General features: G+C 55.0%; 1 protein-coding gene across 1 annotated transcript in view; it reads right to left on the bottom strand.

Annotated features, from left to right (window-relative positions):
- Soga1 (suppressor of glucose, autophagy associated 1) overlaps positions 1-23,048 on the bottom strand; it is a 61,789-nt gene extending 38,741 nt beyond the window's left edge. The window contains exons 1-3 of the mRNA XM_038331700.1: positions 22,226-23,048; positions 7,042-7,266; positions 1,420-1,578 (exon numbers count right to left, since the gene is read on the bottom strand). Coding sequence (XP_038187628.1) covers positions 1,420-1,578; positions 7,042-7,266; positions 22,226-22,906 — 1,065 coding nt within the window. The 5' untranslated portion in view covers positions 22,907-23,048. The remainder of the gene's footprint in view (positions 1-1,419; positions 1,579-7,041; positions 7,267-22,225) is intronic.
- Positions 23,049-25,415: the final 2,367 nt, after the last annotated feature.

The following is a 25,415-nucleotide window of genomic DNA, read 5'->3' as shown; positions in this document are numbered from 1 at the left end:
TCCCCTTTGGGTTTGAATGAACCTTTCACGGGGGTCACCTAAGACCATCAGAAAACACAGATATTTACATTATGACTCATAATAGTAGCAAAATTGCAGTTATGAAGTAGCAATGAAAATAATTTATGGTTGGGGTCACTACATGAGGAACTGTATAAAGGGTCACAGCATAAGAAAGGCTGAGAACCACTGGTATAGAGGAAGAAGCTGACACCTGGAGAGGGGAAGTGCCTTCAGTAGCATCTCTGTTGAGAGAAGTCTGGGGCAATCTAAACAAGCTGCAGCAGAGGGACTCAGTTTCCCTATCTGTGTGGGAGGAATAGACTGTGCTCTGAGGGTACTCTGTAACACCCCTAATTTTCACCATCAGCAATGAGAGCAACGAGATTGTGTGCAGAAGGCACCCGGTGCTGTAGGCAGTCCACCGTGGGCAGTCAACTACACGAAGGGAGGAAACCTCCCACCCAACCCCGCAGCACGTTGCATGCCACAGCAACCCTTAGGGCAGGTCCTTCCCTCTCCATCTGTGGGGCACTGGCACATGGCACCAATTCACCCAGTGTGAAGGACGGCCAAAGGACTACTCTGCCCTTGGGACTGTGATTGTGATGTCTTGGCTCTGGACTACTGGCATGCTGGCCCTCTTAGGAAGCAGGTGGGTGCCCCGGAAATGTACAGCCTGGGATTCCTAACGAGCAGCCAATCAGCTGGGGGCCAGCTGTGCCTCTGAGGCCAGAGGCCGCCTAGGGTTTGGACCACACACCTCCTTCCCCATCCTGCCGCCAGAATCAGGAGGTATGTAGGCTGAAACACCACCCAGGCATTCTGCAAAGCCCCCAGCAGCCTGCATGACCTTGGGAAACCCCCCCCCCCAGAAGGAAGCTGTTTGCTCAGCCATGAAATGCAACACGGCTTTGTTGGGCCTTTGCAAAGATTTCCGAGATAAACTGTCCTCGTGTGAGCCTAACTCACAGCTGGAGGAGGGTACAGCAGAAGGAAAGGCTGATGTCAACCAGGGTGGGGGACACGGGGTCTGGAAGTCACATTCAGGGACAAGTGGGAGATCCAGGCTAAGCATCCTTCTCAAGCTAAGTGGCAGCAGCACACGAGTCCCTAATAGTCCCTAAAGCATGTCGACGCAAGCTAGTCAGTGACCAGGGGACAACTGCCCAGCCTTATAGATAAGGAAACTGAGGCAAAGAAGGCCAGACCCATGCTACACCCTCAATTAATCCCAGAAACAGTAATTAATCTCAGTAAGTGTATCTCCCTCACTACTTTATTGTGAAATCCAGTGTAGAATGTAGACGAGGTGCTCAGAAAATACACGCTAGAAGGATGAACGGATAACCAGCACTGGCAGGGAGGTCCAGGGGACGCATCTCAGCCCACCTGGGCCACCTGGGCCGCAGTCCTCACCTCTCTGGGACGATCCAGCTCCGTTTGCAGCACCTGCTTGGCCAGCTCCGTCTCGATGAGCCTCTGCCGAAGCCCCTCGTTCTCCTCCTCCAGCCTCATCCGCTTCTTCTCCACCACCTCCAGCTCCTTATGAAGCCGCATGGAGATGTCCTTAGAGACCTGAGCCAGGGTGGGAGAGAAAGGCAGCATGTTCAGGCTGGGGGAAGACACACCTCGAGTCCCAGAGACCATCCCACTTCAGTCTCAGGGTCACCTCATCACCCTCATTCAGCAGAGATGGAAACCGAGGCCAAGAGCCATGAGTATAGAGATTAACAGACCCCAAACCCAAACCCAGGCACCTCAGCTCCCAACATGTTGCCCCCAAAAGCTGGGATGATCTTGTTCTGTTCTTAGTGTCTTTATATTCAACTGGCGGGAGCCTGTGAGGGAAGAGAGTTGCTTTGGAAGCCCAGCACAAAATGAGCACCATGTAATCCTCAACAAGTCATTTCCTGGCCCCGTGCCTCAGCGTTCTCAGGGTGTATAAAATGGGTACAGCAGTAACGGGGCAATCTCAGGGCCGACATGAGGGTCACATCAGCTACTGCTCACAAAGCCTTCACCCAGCGCCTGCCACAGTGAGTGTCTGCTGACCTGTGGCCGCTGCTCCCAGGAATTGATGTCCAGAGACAGACATGACTTGCTGGAGGTCACAGTGACCCTGAGGCCTGTTCTGGGATATAGAACATGCTAGAATGACAAAGGCCGGGCAACTGTCCAAGTCATCCCTTGGATGCAGCTAGCAGAGTGGCAGTCTCTAATTTCGGGCCTAGGCCCAACAGGAAAAGCACTCCTGACTCTGGAGGATCCCCTTGGCCCCTGCTGCTGGGTGTGGTAGGGTAGGGGGTGTTGAGGTGGGGTGAAGGGAGCCCTCCTGAGCAGGTAAAATACAAATAGATGCTATCCCCAGGTAAGCTGGGCCCTGATGACACCTAGATACTAGTCCTGCCCTCAGAAGTGACTTTGCCAGCATCACACACAGCGAGCGTGGCTGGGCTGGATTGGTATTCCCTGTGGTTTGGAGGGGCCAGCATAGCCAGGGTCCCCCGGGAGTCTGAAGGCTTTGCCAGCAAACCCTGTGCAGCATAGACAGCCGGGCACCCAGGCCTGCCAATGTCGGAAATGACCATGAGCCTCCTCCCTCTGGAAGAGGCCCTCCCTGGCTCTGCCCACTGCCTGGGCTCAAGCCCAACTCAGCCCCAGACCCTGTTGGCAGTGTGCAGGGAAGGCCAGGAAAACAACAGTTAGAGGAAACTGGGCATGGTTCTCCTCCCTCCTCTGCCCACTGCCCCCTCCAGCCTGAAGATCTCTGAGGACGCCAGAGGCACACAAGCCTCCCCTGTAGCCACTCCGGGCCACAAAGCTTTCCTCACCCATAACGTAGGATAGGCAATCCTTTAATATCAGAAAAAGATTTTGCAGAGAAGAAAACTAGATTGAAGCCCAGTGCCAGCATTCATGGCCATGTGGTCGGCAGTAAATGGGTGAACACACTGTTCATGAGTGCTGCTGGAGCGGGTAAATGCACTGGGGGTGCTTGGGTGGTGGCTGGAATCCAGAAGGTTAATAAAAAATACAAGGCTTCTTATTTACTATTATTTTTAAATAATTCACTATTGAATGTATTACAAAGTTGCATTTATTTCATAATTTCATGACCTATTTTTGATTGTGTAAAATACTTAACCACCAGAGCTGCTCAAAGGCCACAAGTTCAAGGAACCATCTATACAAGGATTTTCACTTTAGGCTGTGGTGGGAATGAACCTTGGACTTCTGTGCACACTAGGCGAGCAGTTTCCCACTCAGCTGCATCTCCAGCCAGACAAGGAAGCTTTTCTTCCCAGTCTAGTCTTGAGCTTGCTACTAGCCAGGGACGGCCTTGAACTTCTGATCTTCCAACCTCTGCCTCCCAAGTGCTGGGCTAAGAGGAGTCGTCCACCTTGCTAAGTCTATGCATTGCTGAAGGCCGATGCCAGGGCTTCATTCCTGCCAGGCAAGCCCTCTGTCTGCTGAGCTACACCTCCAGCCCAGCCACAAAAGCATTTTTAATGTTTTACCTGATTGCTGCTTCGCCTCTTTGCATTGATTTTATCCACCCTGGCCCAGGCTTACAGCTATAGTCCCCAACGTGGGGCTATTAGGTCACTCAGGAAGCCCTCCCCTCACCAACATTCCATTCATTCAATCATTCATTCATTGCGTTGGCACTGGGGTGGAAGTGGGGGACCACAGAGACCAAGGCCATGCCTATCCGGATTCATTCACCTGTGCCCCAGTAACAGCTCAGAGCCCGGCATACAGTAAACGCCTGATAAGTGCTTGTTGGGTGAACAAACAAATCAGGGTCCAGCACATGATGAAGGAGTGGCTGGCTGAATATATGTGGGGAGCTGCCCCTGCCCCACTGTCTAAAGAGGGCTACTAGGGCCAAGGGTCCTCTCCCAAACATGCTTCCATCGGGGGTAGAAGGTGTGAGAAGCCCACTAGATCCTCTTCTCCGTGGATTCCCTGTCCCCATGTTCACCCCACCCCAGGGCCACAAGTTAAGTAAGTGCAAGCATGCGCGTGCATGTACGTGCAAGTGCAAACACGCACACACACATACACACACACACACACACACACACACACACACACACACACGGAAGCTGCAGAATTCTAGACAGAAAAGCCCATAAGCTCAAACCCCTGCAGTGCCTTGCAGTCTCGGGGTACCACAGCCACCAGACTGGGCAGCAGGAACTGGGGTCTGGCCCTGCCTTCGCCTCCCAGATTTCCAGCCTCCCAGGGCCCTGGGCTCTCACAGGTCATTTATAGAAGCAATTAGCTCCTCCTCAGGCTTTTGCCATAAGCTTTTCTCACCCTCAGGACACATTCTATTCCCACTGTGAGGTTCAGAAAGGAAAGGTCAGTTGCCCAAGGTCACATGACTGAGAAGGTACCAAGCAGAGTCAACTCTAAGCTGATGCTGTGGGAGTAAGCTTGAAGGCATACAACTATGAACAAGAACAAGTCTCAACAAGGCTCACTACATCAGAAGGGCCTAAGGAGTCCCATGTGGCTGTCTCATTGAGCCCCACAATTACACCCAAAGGAGGGGGCCGAGAGACCAAGAGAGGAGAGGCAGCTGCAGCATCCGGACTCAGGGCAAATGCCTGAAACACAAACAAATGTGCTCAGCCATGAGGTCACTGTTTACAGTGCCGGCCTTGGTCCCTACCAAAGGCCAGCAGCAGCGGAAGGCTCCCAGCTCCTGGACACATCAGCTCCGAGCTCTGAACCTTGGATTGCAGTAATCTTCAGGGAGAAAGAGGGAAACTGTAAGCAGCACCTCAGGCCGGGCAGCATCCTAGTTCCCCCAAGAACTGCATGATGGGAATGCCACCCCATTTTACACAGAGGGAGACTGAGGTTCCAAGGAGAAAATAATGCAGGTCACCCAGGACACAGAGCCAAGGCCAAGCATCCTTATCTACGGATGGGCTACATACATGTTACCGATGTGTTCTGGGACCTTCTACAAGAAAAGCAACGGGATCCTAGCGCACCCCCCCCCCCCAGCTCAATGGTCTGGGATCACACCCATCACACAGTACTCTCTCTAGCATTTCATTTTATATTCATAAAAATCTCTATAGCGAACTAAACGTATCTCCACATTCCACAGGGGAAACAGGACCAGAGCTGTGAAGTAGCTTACCCAAGGCCATACAGCCAGAAAGTGGCAGCTCGGGGCTCTATCCATTGGCCCTCCCGTCCTCTACTATCCTGCTGAGGTGGAGGAGATCTTAACTGTGTGGACCAGCAAAAAAGTGGAAGAGCCTGGGGGGTTGCTATGGGGTGGCCGTGGGAGATCTTCCTAATAACACATGTGCCCAATAAAACCACTGGTGCTCAAAAGGCCTGCAGGGCACAGGGCCAAGGAACCCGCCGAGCAAGGGAGGAATCCCTAGGTGTACACCTCTCTAACTCCTCTCTACCTGGTTCCCTTAGCCTGCCTGGGGGAAGTCAGCATTCTCAGGACCTCCGTAATTGCCTCTAACATTCCAAGCACGCTGGGGCGAAGGGTGGCGGCAAGGCTGTGGCCAGCTCAGGCAGAGCCAGAGCGTGAGCTCAGCGTTGCAGCTGCGAGGGGAGGGGAGGGAGAGGTGCAGGGGAAGCACGGAGATGCTGATTGGTTGATTCAAATCCCAACAGAAGGGTCCCTTCCCCTCCTCCTGGAGGGCTGAGCCCCACCCCCACCCCAGCTGCTCTGGCCCCGCCCACCAGCCTGTTCTCCCCCCCCCCCCCCCCCACACACACACACTCCCTCATCTCCCAGTAGGCTTGTCTAGGGTCCTCCCAGAAATCCTCAAGGACCAGTGAGCCCATAGGCGGATTTCCACGAACTTCTCCACTCTCCTTCCCTCCCTGCTCTGTCTCCCACCAATGAGGGAACTGGAGGGTGGTTTTGTTTTGTTTAAAAACAAACAAACAAGATCTGGCTGTGCAGTCAAGAAAACAGGCTCCACGCAGGTACACAGGCTTGCTGGGAGCCACAGCCTTCCTAAATCAACACTGGTTCTGGAATGAACAGTAATCTTTATGAGTGGCTTGCAGGGCTGGATTCTCAGTGCTTCCAGCAGCAGGCCTGTGTGGATGGCTCCGGCACCTGTCTGACCTGGGGGTGGGGGGGCCTTCGGAGTCTTCCCTAGAACGTCCCAGGCCCTCTCCTCTCTTGGGCCTCAGGGCAGAGGTCACCCACGGGACTCCTGGGCTCCTCCCTGTTCTGTACCAGCCCCCAGCTCCCGTGGCCCCCTGCTCACATGGGTCTGAGTTGGAAGAGCAGAGGCTGGCTCAGGCGGAGACGTCTCTCCTGGAGCCCCCACCTGTCTGAGTGGGGTCATCTTTGCTTCCTCCTGAGCCAGAGGAGCAGCAGGGTCCAGCAGTAAGGTCTGGGAGGTCAGCTGGGTCTGACTTCTGCCACCCACACAGGAGAGCCCCTGACCCTGGATAGGTACATTCCCCCTCGGAGCCCCAGTACCCTCACCCAGAAATTGGATGCAATAATACTGTCTGATCACTGCCAGTGTCTCTGGTGTCTTAACCACAGTTTCAATATCCTAGGTTCAATGTTCTTACATCCATTTTGCAGATAAGGAAACTGAAACATCACTTGTTCAAAATCACAAAACGCAGGTGTACTGGAGCCCAGCTCTGATCCAACATCATCCAGCTGCAGCCCTTTGATCTCTCTCAGTAGCCTGAGGAGCCTGTGGAAGGGAGCAGGGACTGTGTAGGAGCCACTCAGAGGCCAAAGCCAGGTACAAGCAAGAAAGAGCCTTCCGCTTCCTGTGGGGGTGGCAGGGGAATGGGGGGAAAGTTTTGGTCATATCATCTTGGGACATCCCATTTGGAGGACCTGTTGATCCACCGGGGTCCCAACTTTGCAGATGGGGAAACTGAGAGCAGAGAAGCAGGATAACTTGCCCAAGGCAAGTAGTAAGCCACAGGGTTAACCTGAATGCCCAATGGGGCCTATGACTCAACCACCCAACATGAGCACCTATAAAGGTTGGTGGAGACCCCCAGACTGACCTTGACGTCCTGCTCCAGACCACGGATGAGCTCACCATCCACCTGGCCTGTCTGGGCAGCACGGAGGCTGCGGCGCTCAGCTTTACGCAGTCGGTACTGCAGGATGCGACAGGTCTTGCTGGCTTGGTCCAGCTGCTGCCGCAGCTCCTGTAGCTGGTACACGTCTTCCTCCATGTAGACATCCCGCATTTCCAGCATCTCAGCCCGCAGCTCTTCGATCTCATCCTGCAGGATGAAGGAATGAACGGTCAGATCCCCGGATGCCATGGCAACGCTGGCGATACCTGGCAAGCAGACTTGGTGTCCTGGTGTGGTAGCCACAGCTGAGCTCCCAGGATTGGAAATACATGCCTTCTGTGGCAAAGGGGGCGCTGCAGATGTGACTAAGGTAAGGGTTTCCAGACAGAAGCATTATCCTGGACTCTCTGGGTGGGCCCTGAGAGAGAGGCTGGTGTGAGTGTGAGGAGGAAGTAGGGGAAAGGCAGACAGGCTCTGCAGGTGGAGAAAGGGCCACCAGCCAAGAAATGCAGGCAGCCTCTGCAAGGATGAAACGAGGGGGTTCTGCCCTACAGCACTCAGCAGACATGAAGCCCTGCCGGGACTTGAGTTTCAGACATGGAAGATAATCTACAGCTATACCACTCTTAAGATTTGGATCTTAACCGTCCCCGCAAAGTCACCCGCTATCAGCTCTCTTCCTTGGCACACACATGTAATCCCAACATTTGAGTGGAGGCAGAGGTAGAGGCAGAGAGGCAGTATCTCTGCTCTTTCCAGGCCAGCCTGGTCTATACAGGAGGTTGCAGACCAGCTAAAGCTACACAGTGAGACTCTGTAGCAAAACAAAACAAAACAATGTTTACTTTTGTTTAAAAGATAGGGCAAAAAGTCAGATGGGGGGATATGGAGTTGGGGGGATCATGAGTTCAAAGCCAGCCTCAGTATATGAGCCTGCCTAAAACAAAACAGCAAAAAACAAACAAGCAGGGCTGGGGTAAAAGAGGGGTCAGCCACACAGGGTCTGGACGGCCTGGCTTGAGTTTTCAGTGGGAGGTACTACAGGTGACCTCACTCAGGAAGCCAGCTACTGTCCCTCTGCCACCAGTTCTCATCAGCACTTCCCGCAGCTCATCCAAAATTCTGTGTGACTGTTGGTCTCCCAGTAAGCACGATTGCCCCACCTGCCTAGCCCTCACATCTAGCACCAGCTTGGCCTCCTGCAGACTTTCAACAAGTATTAACTGAATGAACAAAAGCATGCCTAGCTAATGAAGAAAGAACAAGAGGGAGGGACTTCCTGCTGTGAAAGACAGCAAGTGACCACCAGACACTACATAGAGGGGCAAGCAGACACCTCCCAGAAGAAACACATAATTATGCCTCATAACAAATGTGGAAACTGAGTCACAAACATGAAAAATATCTGTTAAGATTGCACACAGATAAGGGAAACTGAGTCATCAGGGATGTGTCCTTGACAAAGGCACTCCCCAGGGAAAGCACTCACAGTGGGTACTGATGGAAGCAGGGAGGGAACCAGGAACAGAAAGGCCACTCTGGAGAGGGGACCAGATTATCCCTAAAGATGGGAATAAAGGGGAGTCCCCTCCCCACACCCTTTGCTCACCCCAAGGGTCTCCACAGTTTTGGAAAAGGAATCATCGGGGCCTCTCCTCACACCTGCCTGCCAGCGGGACAAGCACAGCCATGGGTTGGACTGCCATAGGTCCAGACCGTGGCCTGGCTGCCGTGGGGAAAGGGGTGTGGCCTGCTAGATTGATGCCAGGTAAGAAGCCATGTTATTATCCAGGCCACACCCCACCCCAGGCTTCCTCACATGCCTGGCTTTTGGAACCATTTCTCAGAACCCGGGAAAGGAAAAGAGAAGTGACAAGCTGACAAGCTGGTGGCTCCAACCCCGCATGCCGGCTCCCTCCACTAACAGCTGATCGGCGAATCACCACCTGCCACACCCGTCGTGTCTGTCCTAGGGGTGCGTTCATCAGCACTCCGAAGTGGTGAGCCACAGTGGACACCCCACCCCAAAGTACAGAGTCACCACCCCACACCACGCCAAATGGGCAGACTGGAAGTAGAAGGGAGGAAGTGAGGCATTCGGCTGACAAAGAAGGCAACAGGAAGTAAGGGGCAGGAGATGCAGGCAGACGGTACATCCCTATAGCTCAGGCTGCAGGGGCCTGTGTTCAAGTTCAGCCTTGCCATCCGTGAGCGGCTCCCATACTCCCCTTGCTGTTCTGACAGAACACGGTGACTGGGAGGATGTGGAGGTCTGAGTGGCTCTCTAGGTCAGACGGAGTCACGGGATGACACGGGGCGTGTTCAAAGTCATGCTGCGGGGACACACTAACAGACAGATGTGTGACACTGAGCCCACTGTAGGTGACATCCTTCCACATTTAGCTTTCTACTAACAAACTGACTTTTGTGAAAGTCGTACACGGTCAAACAGAAAGTTTTGAAAAATATAGGAAACATCAGTCATAATTTCTCGACCTGGTACTGAAATACAGTGGTCCCAGGGATGGTGGGGTGGCTCGTTGGTAGTGTTTGCCTAATGTGCTCAGGGATGTGGTTCTGCTCCCTGAAAAAGGGGGTACCTGATACAAGACCCCATATTCCCATCCATAGCTACTGAGTCAGAAACGTAAGGGGTGGGTCCCTGGAGTGATTCTGAGGCAAGGGCTTTCCCTCCACAGAAAACAAGAGTCTTGTCTCACAGCACAAGTCCCTGGCCCCAGGCCTGACACGGGTGTCTAGTGAAGGAGAGCGAATGACTGTCCCCCAACAGCTGTCTCTCAGGGGACCTGCCTTCACCACAGTACAGGCTGTTGTGGACTTGCCAGCCCTGTATCTGAGGGGCTTTGAGGGGCCGAGGCCTCTGGAGACTTGCTCCAGCTGCAGGCAAAACACCCACCAGCCCCTCCTGGCACAGCTCCCTGTGAGGCTTGAGTTGACAAAGGCGGGCTTGTGGCCCACACGGGCTTCTCTTGGGATGTGGGCAACAGAGACTGGACACTGCAGAGCTTAGGCGGAGACTCTGGGTGTCCAGGACTGAAGTGGGGGCAGGGAAAAGGGGTTGCTGTGGAAGGGTTCCAGGAACGCAGGACCCTGCTTAGTCCCAGAGGCTGGTGTCCATACCCAACCCAGGCATCTTCTGAGCACCTACATCCTGCGGTCAGGTTTTGCCCTGTGAGGCTCTGCAGTGGCAGGTCCAGCTGGAGAGAGCGGAGACACAGGCCTCCTGGCTTCTTCACAGACAATCCAGAGGTCACGGGGCGGGGGGGGGGGGGGGAGGAGGAGCGGCATTGCTTGAACTCTTCTACAGGGCATCATCAAGAAGGACAGCTCAAACTCACACAACAAGGTTCTGGGGTTTCTCCTTCCCAGCATGGGGGCAAATCTCATCCTCTACCTCAGATGGAAATCGCTACACGGTGTAGTGCCCTCTTTGGAGGCTGGGGAACCCTGATTCTCAACCCCACAATCCAAGGGCCACCCTGAAATTAACTGGATCAAGACCCCTAGACTGCATCATCCCTAAGAAGCTGAAGAAAGAAGTCGAGCAGTTCCCCCGGCTCTGCTTTCATGTTGCCCTCTTTCCCTTGAAGCCTGACCCAAACATCTAAGCCCAGGCTGCACACAGGGAGTAGGAGAGTCCAGGGTCTAGGGACAACAGCCCGGCATGATAGTCCCTTCTCGAAATCCCTTTGCCTCTGACTGAAAGGCAATGCCTGCTGATTAGAGGAAGTCTGAAGAAAGCAGGTGGCTTTTTGGTTCATTCCACTGACTTCTGCTTCAGGTCCAAGCCACTGACCCTTGACCCCTTGCCATGCCTCAGTCTGTCCCCTACTCTATCTTGCACCTGCACCCAGATATGCTAGAACTAAAAGCCTGGCATGGCCTTCAGGGAAGCTCAAGAACACAGGCACCTCTGACTGCCAGTTCTCTTCCCAACTCTGTGAGGGAGGCATTGGAAAATGTTCCCATTTTGCAGAGGAGGCATCCAAGCCTTAGAAATTCCCCAGAGCTGCTCAAGCTAGGGAGGGGTGAAGCCGGATTCCACATAAGGCAATGGCCGTAGGCCAGGGGATGCTAACTGTGCGCTCTTCCAGATTTACTCAGACCTTCGCCGGGCTAACTCCCAACCCTCTGATTTTTCCTGAGCATCCCCACCTCCCCTCATCTGAACTGCATGGTCCCTGAAGGTAACAACACAGGGCTGTATTTACTTTCCCCTCCTCTCTCTTCCTCTAACTGCCTGAGGAAGGATAGGGCCGGGTACGGCTGGGTCTGACCCATGCCTGGTCCACCGCATCACTAGGATGTGGATTGTAATAGGCACTACGGGCAGGTGTGAACGAAAGAACAAGCTGCTGACCTGCTGGTCTCTCTTTGGAGCCTGGAGCCTTCTGTCCTTTTGACCCCAGATCTAGGGCTCACGTGAAAGGGCAGATAGAGCCCAGGTAGACCCCAGTGCCACCATAGGAGGGCAGCCAGGTCTGCCTGCCCAGGAAACTGCCTGCTTCCCACACACTTCCTACATGTCAAATGCCTCTCTGTCCATGCAGTGACCCAAGAGAGCTACCGGCAGGAAGCAGCCCCTCAGAGATGGCCGATTCCCAGGACTCCTGGGAAATTGGCCCGCAAGAGTCTCTAGGTTCAGGCTGGGCTGGCAGACCCAACATGAACTCACAATGCTACTAATAATAGGCTTGCAGAGCAGCACAGAACTCCACAGTTTATACAGACATTCCTGGTGAATCATCCCATGGGTCCTCACAGAAAGTGCTGGCTAAGGCAAGCCAGGAACCTCTGTTCTGCAGAGCGAGCTGTGACCCAACCAGGCAAGAGCCCTGGACAGAACGCTTCCCTCAGGACCCCTCCTCTGTGTCACTATGCGGCAAAGTCACACATTTCTTTGCACTGACCTCTCACAATTAGCGTCTCCTCCCACTGTGGACTCAAGAACAAACTGAGGCTATATTAGAAGCATCCAGGACTTGGACACCAAAGAAATCACTAGTATTTTCATATCCTATAATGGTTGTTGCCAAAATGCCAAAATAGTATTCCATGAAGGAGGTCAGCCACAGTAGATACTGTGGGATGCCATGCATGAGACATTCTGGATGGGCAAGGCTATAGGGCAGAGAACACACCAATGGCAGAGGGAGGGCTTTGATGTAGAGGAAACTTGGGTGAACAATGAAGTAGTCTTAGCATCTCCATTCTTTCTGGTTGCTGAGGATTAAATCCTGTGTCTCCCACATGTTAAGTCCAGGCTCCAGCCCTAAGCTACACTCCTAGCCCTCAGGAACGATTTACACACAGTAAAATGATTGTTTTAATGGACCCCATCTGGGGCCTGAAGATGGTCTCGTGGGGAAAGGTCTTCACTGCTAAGCTTGGCAATTTGACTTTGATGCCGAGAACCCACTCGACGGAAGGAGAACCAGCTTCCACAAGCTGACCTCTGACCTCCACACGCATGCTCGCCCTCACATGCTCGTATAATAGAAAGGTAGCTAGGTGGATGGATGGGTAGATAACTTTAAAGAAGAAATGAAATTTTAATGTACCTGGTATTATGACCTTATTCTAGATCTTGATGGGAACCAACAGTTATAGAACTGAATGCAGCAGTCAGTTTTATTTTACAGACCCTGTTTCAAACAGACAAAAGCAAAGTGAAAAAACCTCCACAAAGGTGAACCCTCTCACCGCACGTAGAACAAACCAGAAGCACAGGCTCCACCAGGCCCAGCCCCGCTCCTCACCTCCTGTCCCTCAACTGCCCCTTATGTGGGCCACACTCCAGCCACGTGAGTCTTCCCCCTGCAGCAGAAATCACCTGCGCGGCCACAGGTCTCAGCCTCTGGTACTCCTGTGCCGGATGGTGTGTACGTGGCACCTGTTGCCTTGGAAGGAAGGCTTGCAGCTTCACCGTCTGTTTCCCTCATGCTGTGTGTCACAGTCTTACTTGTGACATCTGTTTTACTCTGTCTGCTTGATTGTGGATGGCCTGTCTCTGTCACTAGAAAGCTGCGTATGACAGGGCTGGCCTAGCACGCAGAGAAAGGCTCAAGGAAGAGCTAAGAGTGAACAGCCAGGCTGAGGAGAGCATCGCCATCCCACTGTGCAGCTGCAGCAAACCGTTGCCTTTGGACTCTGAGGTAATGTCCAAAGAGGCTTCAACTCCCAGTACAGGGACACCAAGCCACAGCCATGACAGACTCCAAATCTAACCCAAACGTATCACTTCCTTCCCAGCTCCCAGTCAATTGGCCAATGAGCAGGCAGAGTCAGGAGTGGACAAAGTTGAGTTATCTATGGGACCAGGAGTGGACAAAGTTGAGTTATCTATGGGACCAGGAACTGTGCTCACATCAATCACTCCACAAAGAAACAGGGCCCCGTCTTGCCCAGCTCCTCCCACACCACTTGGCCATCTTGTGGTTATCATTCCCTTGGGCCAAGGCCCAGGCTGCCTACCCATCTGCCACCCTGGCTCTAGGCCACTTGTCACCCACCTTGGCTCTGGCAACCTACCCCAGCTCTGGAAGAGCTGACCGGCAGGGTGGCCAGCAGTGGCCACAGGGACAGTATGTCAACCCCACCCAAAAGGCCAAAAGAGCCATCTGCTGTCCCTCCTCCTGCTCCCCGGGACTCTGACAAGGCTCCAGATGAGATCATTGCACTTGGACCCCAGAAAGAGAACTGCACAAGGCTCCACTTCCCTCTCAGCTCAAATGCAAGGGCTCTAGACACAGGCAGGGGAAAGGGAACTCAGAGGCTCCATCCATTTCTAGCCACAGAGCAGGCAGAGGCTGAGAGGGACTCTGGGCTCCTGTCTTCCAGTGCATGCTCACTTCAGCTTAGCCTCTTTGGGCAGGGGTTTGGGGGAATCAGGGTCAAGGTTCACATCCAGCCAGGTTTCATGGGGTCACAGATCTCAATGGCCCTGTTCTGTTGGCCCTGCAAATGTCTGATCTGGACTCTGGGAACCCCATAGAGAGCAGACAGATTGGCCTAGCCAGGCTCATGCCAACAGTACAGTTATTCCCTACACCCCCAGCAGGCAGAAAGCCTGAAGAGAGAGGGGTCAACAGTCAGGACTTAGGCTCATTGTGAGGTTCACAAACTGGACCGTGTCTGCCAGACACTAGGTGAAGACCAGAAGCCATGATCTCTTTCTCATTGATGATCCTTTGCCGCTGGCACTGTTCTTCCCACTTCACAGAGGAGCAAACTGAGGCTGAGGGAGGGAAGATCTCACAGCCAGTGATGTGGTCTCCAGGCCTGGCACAGCTCTGCACACGAGGCAAATGCTCCGTCTGAGTGCACTCTGTGTGTGTGTGTGTGTGTGTGTATACGCGTGTGCATGCATGAGTGTGAGGACATACATGCTGGTCGTGGCTGGGGATATGTCCAGAGACTACTGCCCACCAAGGTCACATCTGGCTTAACACTGCCTTATCCAACACCTCTAGGGGCAAAGCAGGCCCTGTGCTGCTGGGGTGCGCTCTGGGGAGCACAAGATACTGTCCTGGCCAAGTGCACAGGAAGGAAGGCAGCTTTGGCTCAGGGTTTGTTGACAACATCCCCCAGCCTCTGGGCTTCAGCCAAGTCTATAAGAAAAGAGAGCAGGGAGTTGAGGATTTAAGAGCCAAAAGAACCACACAGCCTGAATCCCTCTTGTCACCTACAGGCTATGTGACCAGCAAGCTCCTGACCTTCCAGGACTGCAGTGGAAGTCTGGGTAGAAGGGAGGAGCTAAACATTCTGGAAGGTCCATGCTGCACCACACAGAACAGGGGGAATGCTATGAAACTAAAAATCACTCGTCAACAATCTAGTCACTGTGGGATGAATGCCCCAACAAGGAGTCTCCACAAAGCTCCTTGGTATCTAACACAGGAAACTTAGCCTGGAGCAGTCCCCAGGCACTGCTCCAGCAGAACTCATGGAAGGGGGTGGGCGAATGGGTGGGGTAAAGCAAGGGCAAAGCCATGGGGGATCTGGGTGGAAAAGCTGTGGAAGCATGACCTCACAGGCAGCTCAGCCACGTGCTCAGCCAGAGGCTGGGCCAAGAGGGGTGGTGTCTAGGCAAGGAGGGACCAGAGAGGAGTAACCAAGCTAAGTCTGATGCTATTGAAGAGCCCAGAACAGGCAAGCAGGCTCAGGTAGTCGGGGAACCACACCTTCCCGCCAGCCACTTCTATTTTCATCTGTGGTCCAGGCAGGAAGAAACCACTGTGTTGAAATAGGGACTCCGGGAGTGGTTCTCCACCAGCAAGCAAGCATCACCAGGTTCCAAGAGAGGCACAGGTTTGGGTCATCACGGGGAAGAGTGACTGAGGGTAAGTAAGCCGCAAGGAGAAATGTGTCTAGAGGTTCCTACAACACGGCCGGCTCCACACACATCCCAGACAGATAGGTACATCCAGGGCAAGCGGAAGCCTGAAACCCAGGACCCAGGGCTCTCCTGGGGTCAGAGCCTTCTGCTGCTGAGGGTAAGGACTGCAAACCAGGGTGAGCGATGAGCAAAGGGAACCAACTCCTCAAAGACCAGCTCCCTCCTGATGAATCTTCATGGCAACGCCGCAGGCCATTTTATAGAGCCAAGGCTCAGGGAGGGAAAACACAGAGAGCAAAGCGTAGACCGGGGTTGCAGTCCAGGCTTGTTCACCCTAGATCCCTTGCTTTCAGTCCTTTGGGATGGACTGTAGCTTCTGCCTCCTTGGACTCCTGCCTCACCTCGGGGTAGCCGGCAACAGCAGCCAACGTGCTGGCCCCAGGGGCACCTCCTTCCTGCACCAGAGGGGTGTATGCTGACTGCAAATGATGTCAGCTGTTTGAAGCTAGGGAGTTGGCTACAGTTAGAACCCTGGCTGCGGGCCAGGTCCTTGCCTTCAACTTAACCAAGTCCTCTTCTGGGGTGTCCCTCTGCTACAGAGGTTCCCCAGAGCCTGGGGTTCCTCCCATCTTCTGTACACAGGGTGGTGATGGGCTGCCATGGACCTGAGTATCTCCCCAAGTATCTGCAAGAAAGGAATCAAATTCCCATTGTACAGACTAGAAGACTGAGGCTCCAAGAGGCACCCTTCATAGGAAGGAAGTGACGAGGTGAGGCTTGGCCTCGGGCCTAATTCTAAAGAGGGAGTATGCCTAGGAGACCCCACAATCTTCCCTGCTTCCTTATCGGCCTCCTGAGATAGGAGCAGTTTTGTGCCTGGTGCTAGGGCCACATGGCCCCAGCCCTGCTACAAAACAATAAGGCTACCTTCTAGTCAGGGCTCTCCTGACCTGACACTTAGTGTCTTCCAAAGAGGGCCTCCCCTTCCATGACTCTCATACCCACGACTGAACTCTATTCTCCTTTCTTCCCAGTCACTCTGTCCTTTCCTGACAGGGGCTCACTCTACGTAGTCTAGGCTGGCCCTGAACTCCTGCCCTAGACTCCTGAGTGCTAGGACTGTAAGCGTGTACCACCACACCCAGCTCCAGCCCTCCTTTTCATACCTATCATCCGTTTCCAGACCAGAACCACACAGCTATTTAATGACTGCCCCCCCCCCGCCACGCGCCAGGCCCTGTTCCTGCGGGTTTGCTGAGTACCAAGGCAAACCCGCAGCTGTGATGCCCCTTCCTTCAGGAAGTCTGCTCAGCTGCAGACTTCTCTAAATTCCAGACTAGACATGAGCACCCCTGCAGATCAGCACATCGTGGCCTCTACAGCTTGCAGCAGACATGGGCACCCTCTGCAAACCAGCGCAGTGTGGCCTCTACAGCTTGCAGCAGACATGGGCACCCTCTGCAGACCAGTGCACCGTGGCCTCTACAGCTTGCAGCTGAGGGAGACAGGCTAAGCAGGAAATTCCAAAGAGATCAGAAGTTACCCTGAGGCAGTGTTCCCTCTGTGGCAGGCTATTTCCCTTAGTCTCACAGGGTCTGGCTTAGAAGCCTGGGGAAGCTTGGGCACAGTTTCTCAGTCATGGAGACCTGCAAACCCCCTCCACTGACAGCCTTTCTCAGTGGAGCTCCTGGGACCCCCAGACCCAGGTGGTTGCAAACCCTGGTCCTGACTCCACTCCCAGTTCCCAGCAGCCTGTTAAAAGGAAATCTTACGAGCAGCTGGAAATAGTAGGGCCGTGCACAGTAGCTCCAGGGGGACATTGGCCAAGACTTCCTGTGTTTATGTGTGTAGGTGAAATGTCACAGTCAGTGTAAGTGGATGTGTGTGTGTGCATGTGTGTCTGGGTGCCCTGGTTAGGCAAACGCCATATCTGACATTTGCATGCCCTACCCTTATCCCTTGAGTCTCTGCTAATGTGTATGAAGGTTTGTGTCTGTCCCGTATGTGTGAACCTCTTTATGGGCATCACCTGGACTCTGATGAACCTCGGGCACACGTGAAAGGTTGGATGCTGTTGGAGGAAGGGACAGCTCAGGGTACCTGGGTGAGCCAGTGTCTGTGTCACCTGGCAAGGATGTCTCTGGGATCCCACGGACGCTGGTATGTGTAGATAATGTCTGTGTGTGTTTGTGTGCACACCTTCACATGTATGTGGACTTCCCATGTGTCTGAGGGTGTCTCCAGGCTGTGTGTAGGAGGCTGTGCTTCTCAGCCTGGGTCTCCTGCTGGTATGTGTTGAGTACGGTAGCATGTGGCAAGAAGGGTTTGTCTACACAGGTTTGTATACTGCTTTCCATGTGAATCCCAAGTGAGCAGGCCTGGAGGCTGGCCTCTGGAAGCATATAATATAAATGAGTCACTGAATATGTACATCAGCCAGACATGAGAGCTGCAGTCTCTGGGCTTGAGCTTGGCAGGAGCATACGTGTGTTTACGTGTCCAATCCCTCTCAAAGCTTTGCTGTGTCCCCAGCCACAGCAGCTGCCACTCACACTTCCCACCTCATTTTCTCTCTGCTGGAGATGTTTCCCCAACTCCCAAGCCCTGCCTGCCCCCCTCCCCCTGCAAACCCCCCCCACCGGCCAGAAGCTACAACTCAGGGCAGGTCCAGGGGACTTGTTGACTTGGTAACAGACTGGGTCCCTCCTATATCTCCCAGGAGTTTTGCAGAACTGCCTGGGGCCTACCACTCAAAGGACTCTGGGATGACATCAGAGAGGAGGAGGAGAGAGGAAAGGACCGTGACCGGGTCAGCACATTTACAGAGCAATGGAATGCACCTTCACAATCAAGAGGTCCATGATACACCAAACCCACATTTTACACTAGTGATCCCCCTAGAGGCACAGCCCACCTGCTGGCTTGGATATCAGCCTTTTGGGATTTTGTTTTTGAGACACAATCTTAGCCTAAACTGGCCTTGAACTCACAAAGCAGCTGAGGATGGCCCTCTGGTCCATCCTTCTGCCTCTGCCTCTGCCTCCCGAGTGCCAGGATTTACAGGCGTGTGCCAGCTTGTCTGGTTTACGCGGGTCTAGGGATGGAGCCCAGCGCTTTGTGCATGCTAGGCAAACGCTCCCCCAACTGAGCTTACTCACCATTTGCTCCCTACAAATCAGCCTGGCACCTGGCCTACAGGATTCCTCTCACCAACCTTCATCCATGACCAGACATGTCAGGAGCAACCAGAAGCTCAATCACGCTGGCCACATGGCCGAAGGAACAGGACCAAGATAGAAAGAACAGCACGGTTGGAATGCTGGCTGTTAGATGGAACCCTGGCACCAACACATGCCTCTCTATATAATGGCAATTGCCAGTCAGTGAGGGGTTTCCTCTGGACCCTTGTGAGTGGCATCTGTCACTCACAGTTGGAAACCTAGTGGGGTGCCTTGGCTCCCCACTCCCTACCTGTGCAGTGGGAAATGTGATCATGCCTTCCTGTTCCCCTAAAGTAGCACCCGACATAGTAACACTCAAGGGCTAAGGAGACCCACCCTCCTGGCTCCTCCCAGTTCCTTCAAGAACCAACACTCAGACATCCTGTCTGCTCATTGGCTCAGAATCATAACAATTCCTCACGAGACAAAAGGACTTCGCCTAGGAGATGTTTTCCTGACTGTACACCTCCCCCTGACTGCTGAAAACAATCCCTGGAGACGGTCCAGGCACACCCTGCCATCTATCTCCATTAGACAGATGAAAATCACAGCAGTTCAGAAAGCCCAGCCACTTGCCCATGACCACACAGTAAATGGTAGACTCAGGTCTCACAGCCAGCTCTTTGAGCTCCACATGGCACATGGGCAACAGTTAGTGGTCAAAGGAACCTTAGGCCACTGAGGCTTTCAAAGTCAAGCACGTTCAACCTGACTAAAGTCCTATTTCTGGCTCCTGAACACCCCCACGGCTTACCCTCAGGCACCTTGACCAGAAGGGACCCTCGACAGACACACTGCAGCCACCCGCCTTCTCCAGTTGCTCCCCAGTGACCATAGCCAATATTCGGGCCATTTACACAATGCTCTGCACAAGCCCAGTGCTTGTACCCAGGCCTCTCTCTGGATAGTTCCAAAGTCACCAAGCTCACCACCTTCCCCGGAGAAGCACTTTCTGTTTTATCCCTGGCAGAGCCTGTACCGCCCTCACTTGGGCCCCAGAGCAAGGCTTCGCAGGACGGGGGACACGTAATTACCCAAGGGTCCTTCTTGGTTGTCAGGTACCCCTACCCCGACACCCCTAGCGCACACGCAAATGGAAGGGGACCGGGAACTGGGCTACCTGGAGTCCTGGTCATTCCCTTCAGTTCATGCGGTCAGCCTGCAGTAGATGTGCTGGGGATTTGGAGTAACTTTCTTACCAGTTTCTGCACCTCGGGTGTAAAGCAGCCCGAGAGGCAAGAAACACACAGGAGGCTGATGCTCCCTTACTCCCTCCTTTGGCTGCCTAGAGCAGTGTGGGTACTGCCCTAATGCATGCAAGAGCCAGCATGGCTCCCTTCCCTGCCCAACACTTTCCCAACTTGATTGTAGTGTTCAACTGCAGTCCCTTATTCTGCCGGCTCCATCCTCAGCTCCTGGCTTCCCCAAGTCCCCAGCCCCACCTCCATGTGCTCTGGGCACAATTACCATCTCACCCTTATCACTAGCCATATTGTGTTTTGTTGCGACTATTGTTTAAGGCTGGTCTCTCCAGAGGCTCTGCCTAGGTCATAATTACACCCCAAAATCTGCACTGTGCTGCTCAGCTCTAAGCAAACAGCGAGTGGATGGATGGATGGATGGATGGATGGATGGGATGAATGGATTCAAGGTCACCAGGAAGAGCCCAGTCTGCTCCCACAGAATCCACAGAAGAATGTGACAGACGCACAAGGAAACACGTTCTCCATCCCGAGAGCAGCAAGTGATATCAGGTTAGGAATCTGATAGAAACATGCAGTGTGCCAAGTGCTCTAGCTACATGCACATTTAATCTTTAAGGATGATCTGTGTGTAACTGTTTAATTCTTAACATGAGAAAACTCAGTTCCAAACACGGGAAGTAAGGTGCCCAAGACAACACAGTCAAGTAGCTACAGATCCAGTAATGGCCCAAAGCTCGTATACATAGATTCCAGCACCGAATGGATGGTAGAAACCGAAGCTCAGCCTGACCCCGAACTGGAATGTCCCCAGGTGGGTCCTGGTCTCAACCCCTGGGACTGCTTTTCCATACACGTTCATGGGTGGCTTCAGATGGAGGTCAGAGCTCTGTCTGACCACTTCCTGACAGCAAAGGAAGGGGTCCAGGATGGGAACAGGAAGAAATCAAACCAAAAACTACAAGTTGTCCTCATTTGCTGGAGTGAGGAACTCAGGTCCAGGTCTGGAGTAGCTCAGGCTGGGATGCAGGAAGCTGCGAGGGGCATCCAGGAGGCTACCTCCATCTTTCCACCCCCACTCTTCTTACCACTGACTTCAGAAGACTCCACGGGCTGACCCAACCCCCGATTGTCAACAGACAGCCTTTGCCAAGACTCACGCTCCCATGTCACAGAAAAAGAATGGAGGCCTGGCCTGGGGAAGGTTCAGGCTGGGAGCTGGGAGCAGATGTTCGTTTCTCAGATGGACCTGTGCTCTCTAGCGTACAGGAGTTTACTGAGAACATACGGGAGGGAGGATGCAAAGCAAAGCAAGAGCGACGCCCTGACACTCTTAGGACGAAGAAACCCTCCTAGATGGTAGAACCAGGAGGCAGCTAACTGCCGCAGGGCAGACATGTCATTAGAGTGCTGTGAACTCCATGGCTGCTGGCCAGGCCACTCTGGGTGTTGTGCCAGGCCTTCAATGGACAAGTGCAGGCAACACTGCTGTCTCTTCCAGCAGTGGCAGTACAGCCCCTGAAGATTCCAGCTTCCCACACCAAGGTCAAGAAGCCAGGGCAGGGCTATCCCCATAGCTGCCACCGTGTCACGGTGCCACCTAGAACAGGCAGCCAGAGCACCTAGGTGCCCAGGCACAGCCGGTTCTTTTTCCCAGGCAGCTCTCCAGTCCCAAAGGGAATACCCCTATCCAAGAGGGCAGCTTCCCTCCTCACACAAGGAACACGGGCCATATCTGCCCAAGTCTCTCTCAGAGAGACAGAAGACAATATCCTGGAATTGAGGAAGTGGCCTCTGAACCAGTTCTCCCACGACATCATCCTCTCAGGCTGTGGGACCGTTAGACTGGGCGGAAGTGGACTCCAGCCAAGGGGATGTTCCCAGATGTCATGCTTTCAAATCGGTCCCGCCCCAAAAGGCAGGCGAGGACAGGCCTGCCGGGGAAGCCCTGGGTAAAGACTTAGGATGGTATTCTGGCTCTCCTTGCCAGAGGATAGCCACGGTTTCCTTGGCAGCCAGACACACTAATGTTGGCCACAGAAAGGAGAGCCTGCTGACCTGGGACGGGATCCCAGACTAAAGCAGAGGTCAGCAGAGATTGACTAACTCCCACCCCCCAACACGCACACCGAGCATCCTCCACGGCAGTTTTACCGGCGGAGGGGGAGTGGGGGTGCACATCGGGGCCCTTTAGTAGATGTCTTATTCAAGGTACCTCTGAGGAGAAGAGTAGCAAAAGGAGGTGGGGCACTCTCTCCCAGCTTGTTCAGTATTAAAGCGGCTGGCTGTGGCCTCAGGGCCTCAGGCCCTGGGGCGCTTGAGCCAGGATGGTAAGGTCCTCCTCCCCTAAACCCTTCGACTCCCCTTCCCCGCTAGGTCCCCACCTTGAGATAGTCGTTCTCGGAGCGCAGCTCTTCCAGCTCCCGCACCAAGCCGCCTGGCCCGCAGTCCAACATCTCCTCTGTGAGGTCGGAGAAGGCGAGCGAGGCGCTGAGTGGCAGGCGACTGCTGCCCACCGACGATGCGGCCACCGACGGCTCATCCGGGGAGGTGGGCGGCCGCGGAGGCTGCTGCCCAGAAGGCGCGGGTTGGGGTGGCTGCCCGGTGCGAGTCCCCGCCGGGCCACCCGCCGCAGATTCGGCGTCGCTGCTCAGCGCCAGCTCCAGGCCCAGCAGGCGCGCCTCCTCCGACGCGCAGTCCGACACCTCGGAGCTGCTGTCGGTGAGGCTGGGCGGCGGCGGCGGCGGGCGCGGCCCGGTACCGGGACGAGGGCGGCCCTTGGCGCGGACCCCCGTGCGCACCCCGGCCACCCGCGGCCCAGCGCCCCGGGCTCCGGGCGTCACCGCGCGCCCCTTCTTGTCCGGCCTCACCGAGGACGCGGCGCCACAGGCTGCAGCGGCGCCCGGGCCTGTGCCACGGCGGCCCTTGGCCAGGGACCAGCCGGCCACGTCCTTGGGCCGGGCTGGCGACGGCGCACGGTGGCTCTTCTTCCTTTCCGTGGGGGGCGCGGATACAGGCGGGGGACAGTTGCCCCGCGCTGATGACTCTCCCGCTGGCGCCTCCATCGTGGCCTCTCCGCCTCTCAGCGAGCGGCGCGCATGGCCCGGGAGCGGCCGGTCTGGGGGTCCCTGCGGCGGGTCCCGGATGCGCTCCCGCCGCTCAGGCCGCGACTGCGCTCCGGCCTCCTGCGTCCGGGGACTGCGCTCGGGCCCTGGCCCGCGCCGCGCGGCCTCTCCGCTACTCGGTGCTCTCAGCGCGCGGCCCGATCTCCTCCAGGCACCGCGACTCCGGCTCCGGCTCCGCCCGGTGCCCGCCCCCTCCGCCTCGCCGCGCCCTCGGAGCGAGCCCGGACCCCGGCTACCGCCTGATCGGCGATCGCCGCCTCGGACTCCCAGTCCGGCTGAGGCCAGGGCCCCGGCTCCGCCCGGCGCGGCCCGCCCCCCACGCAGCCCCGCCAGTTCCCCGCCCCGCCGCCTCGGCTCGGGGGCGCGCGGCTCGGCGAACAAAAGGCGGACGCGGCGGGAGCAGCGGGGAGGGACGCGGGCGGGGAGCGAGGGAGGAATCCGCGAGGCAACAGCGACCCCCTCGAGGGTCAGGCAGGCCCGGGCAGCCGCGGCCTCGGTTCGCCCGGGCAGCTCCTGGCCACTGGTCGCTCCCCTGCGAGCTGGGGGATCGCACCCGGCCGTGGATCCTGGGAGTCTGGCGTCGCCGTGGGGGCCTCGTGGACGGCAGGAGAGAATATTTCCCGGCAGAGGCCCCGCGGACCTCAAAGGGCCGGAGCCAGCAGCATCCATGCACACCCAGCACCGCGCCGCGCGCCCCTTGCGGGTGCTGAGCCTGCGCGAACTCCGCCCCCTTTAGCTGGGCATGACAAACGACCCCATCCTATAGAACGGTAAACTGAAGCATGGTCAGGCACGCGGTCGGCTCTTGGTCAGCGGAGGAAGGAACCAGACTGAATGGAGCCTGAACCCCATGTCTCCAGGGTGTACTGGACTCCTCCTGCCTCTGCTGCCTGACCGCTGTCATAGTGACCCCGCGTGCATACTGAACTCTGCGTACCGTGACCGCCTGCGATCCCAAGCAGAGTCCTGCCTCCCCCACCCCAGTTTCAAGGTCTTTGCGATGAAACTTCAGGCTGTGCCTTATGGATGCCAGACCATTGGATACTTGGGAGATGGAGGCAGGTTCTGGGCCAAATGGAGGCTGGCATGACCTGAAGACTGTCCCTGAGCCCTACAGGGTCAGGTTGTCTCCACCCCTCAGACTCCAAGACCCTAGTCTTGGTGGGCGTGGTTTCTTTACTAACCGTGGTTTTTTTCTTAACTGAGTAGCTAACTTTTTAGGGTTCCTTATACTTTCTTCACCTCTGCCTTCCCCTACAGTCCTCACCATGTAGGAACTTCTCTCTGGTCACATTTTCCGGGGGGGGAAAAAGGCACGTGGATATATATTCCAATTGCTCTTTTATTACTATTATTAATATGTGTGTCACATATGCATGTACATGTGCAGGTGCATACATGCCACAGTGCACATGTGAAGGTCGGAGGACACCTTTCAGGACTTGGTACTCTCCATCCAACCAATTGATCTTCTCACAGTGATACCAACACTTCCAACAGCCACAGGGTCTGCTTCCTGCCCTTCAGTCTGGGTAGAAGACCTCTGTGACACGGTCTTTCTCCGTGACATGGTCTCTCTCACCCATGTGCTCTCTCTATTGCTCTTCATTCATCCATAGTATCCAAGCGACATGTGGAGAGGAAGTTTCGATCTCGTGGGGCGGCCACATGAAGGCGGTCCAGCCAACAACTCCAGCCCTAGTCCCCACTGGCCAGCCGACCTGAGAGCTGACAGATGCTCCACAGGCAGCCTGAAGTCACCCAGTGAGGAGTGGAGCAGAAGGGGATTCTGTCACCAGCCCTGCCCAAACTGCAAAACAAAACATCTGTGGGCACAGTCAGGGTCATACAGCTTGGCAATGGCCTGGCTGGGGTCGTCTGACCACAGGCTGCCCTATTCCAACACTCTCTACGAACTGGTCGTCTTAAGCAACCAGTGGGTGCTGTAAAAATTGCTGATCAAGGAGGAAGCATTCAATGATAGCTTTACTGTCAGGTCGTTAGAAACAAAGGGGACAATGACCCCAAAGTTCTTCCATCCAAGCTGCTAAATTGACCAAGAGGGTGGAAAAATATAGAAGCCAACTCCTGGAAGGCTTCCAAGAAGAGGTATCTCTTTTTAACTAAAGTGAAGGTTGTTTTCATCCTACAAATCATGAAAGAAATAAGCGCCACTGGTTAGGGGATGAGAGGGAAACCCCCCTGAATAGGGTTATCTGGGAACCCTCTCTGAGGAGGTGGCCTGTATGCCGAGTTAGCCAAAGGGCCTGGGAAGAGAATCTGGGGCAGACTGAAGAACAAGGGCAAAGTCCCTGGAGGTGGAGAAAGTGTGACAGATGCTGGGGAGGGGTGGTTAGTGTGACTGGAGCCCCCTGGGAGGTAACGAAGGAAAAGACGGAGTGGAAAGCAGGAAGCAGACCGACACAGGCAGGGGATTATCTCTGATGCA

Source organism: Arvicola amphibius, chromosome 5 (assembly GCF_903992535.2).
Source record: "Arvicola amphibius chromosome 5, mArvAmp1.2, whole genome shotgun sequence".
In the NCBI taxonomy this organism is placed as follows: Eukaryota; Metazoa; Chordata; class Mammalia; order Rodentia; family Cricetidae; genus Arvicola; species Arvicola amphibius.
Note: the sequence above shows the minus strand (reverse complement) of the source record. Positions and strands in the feature narration are given on the sequence as shown.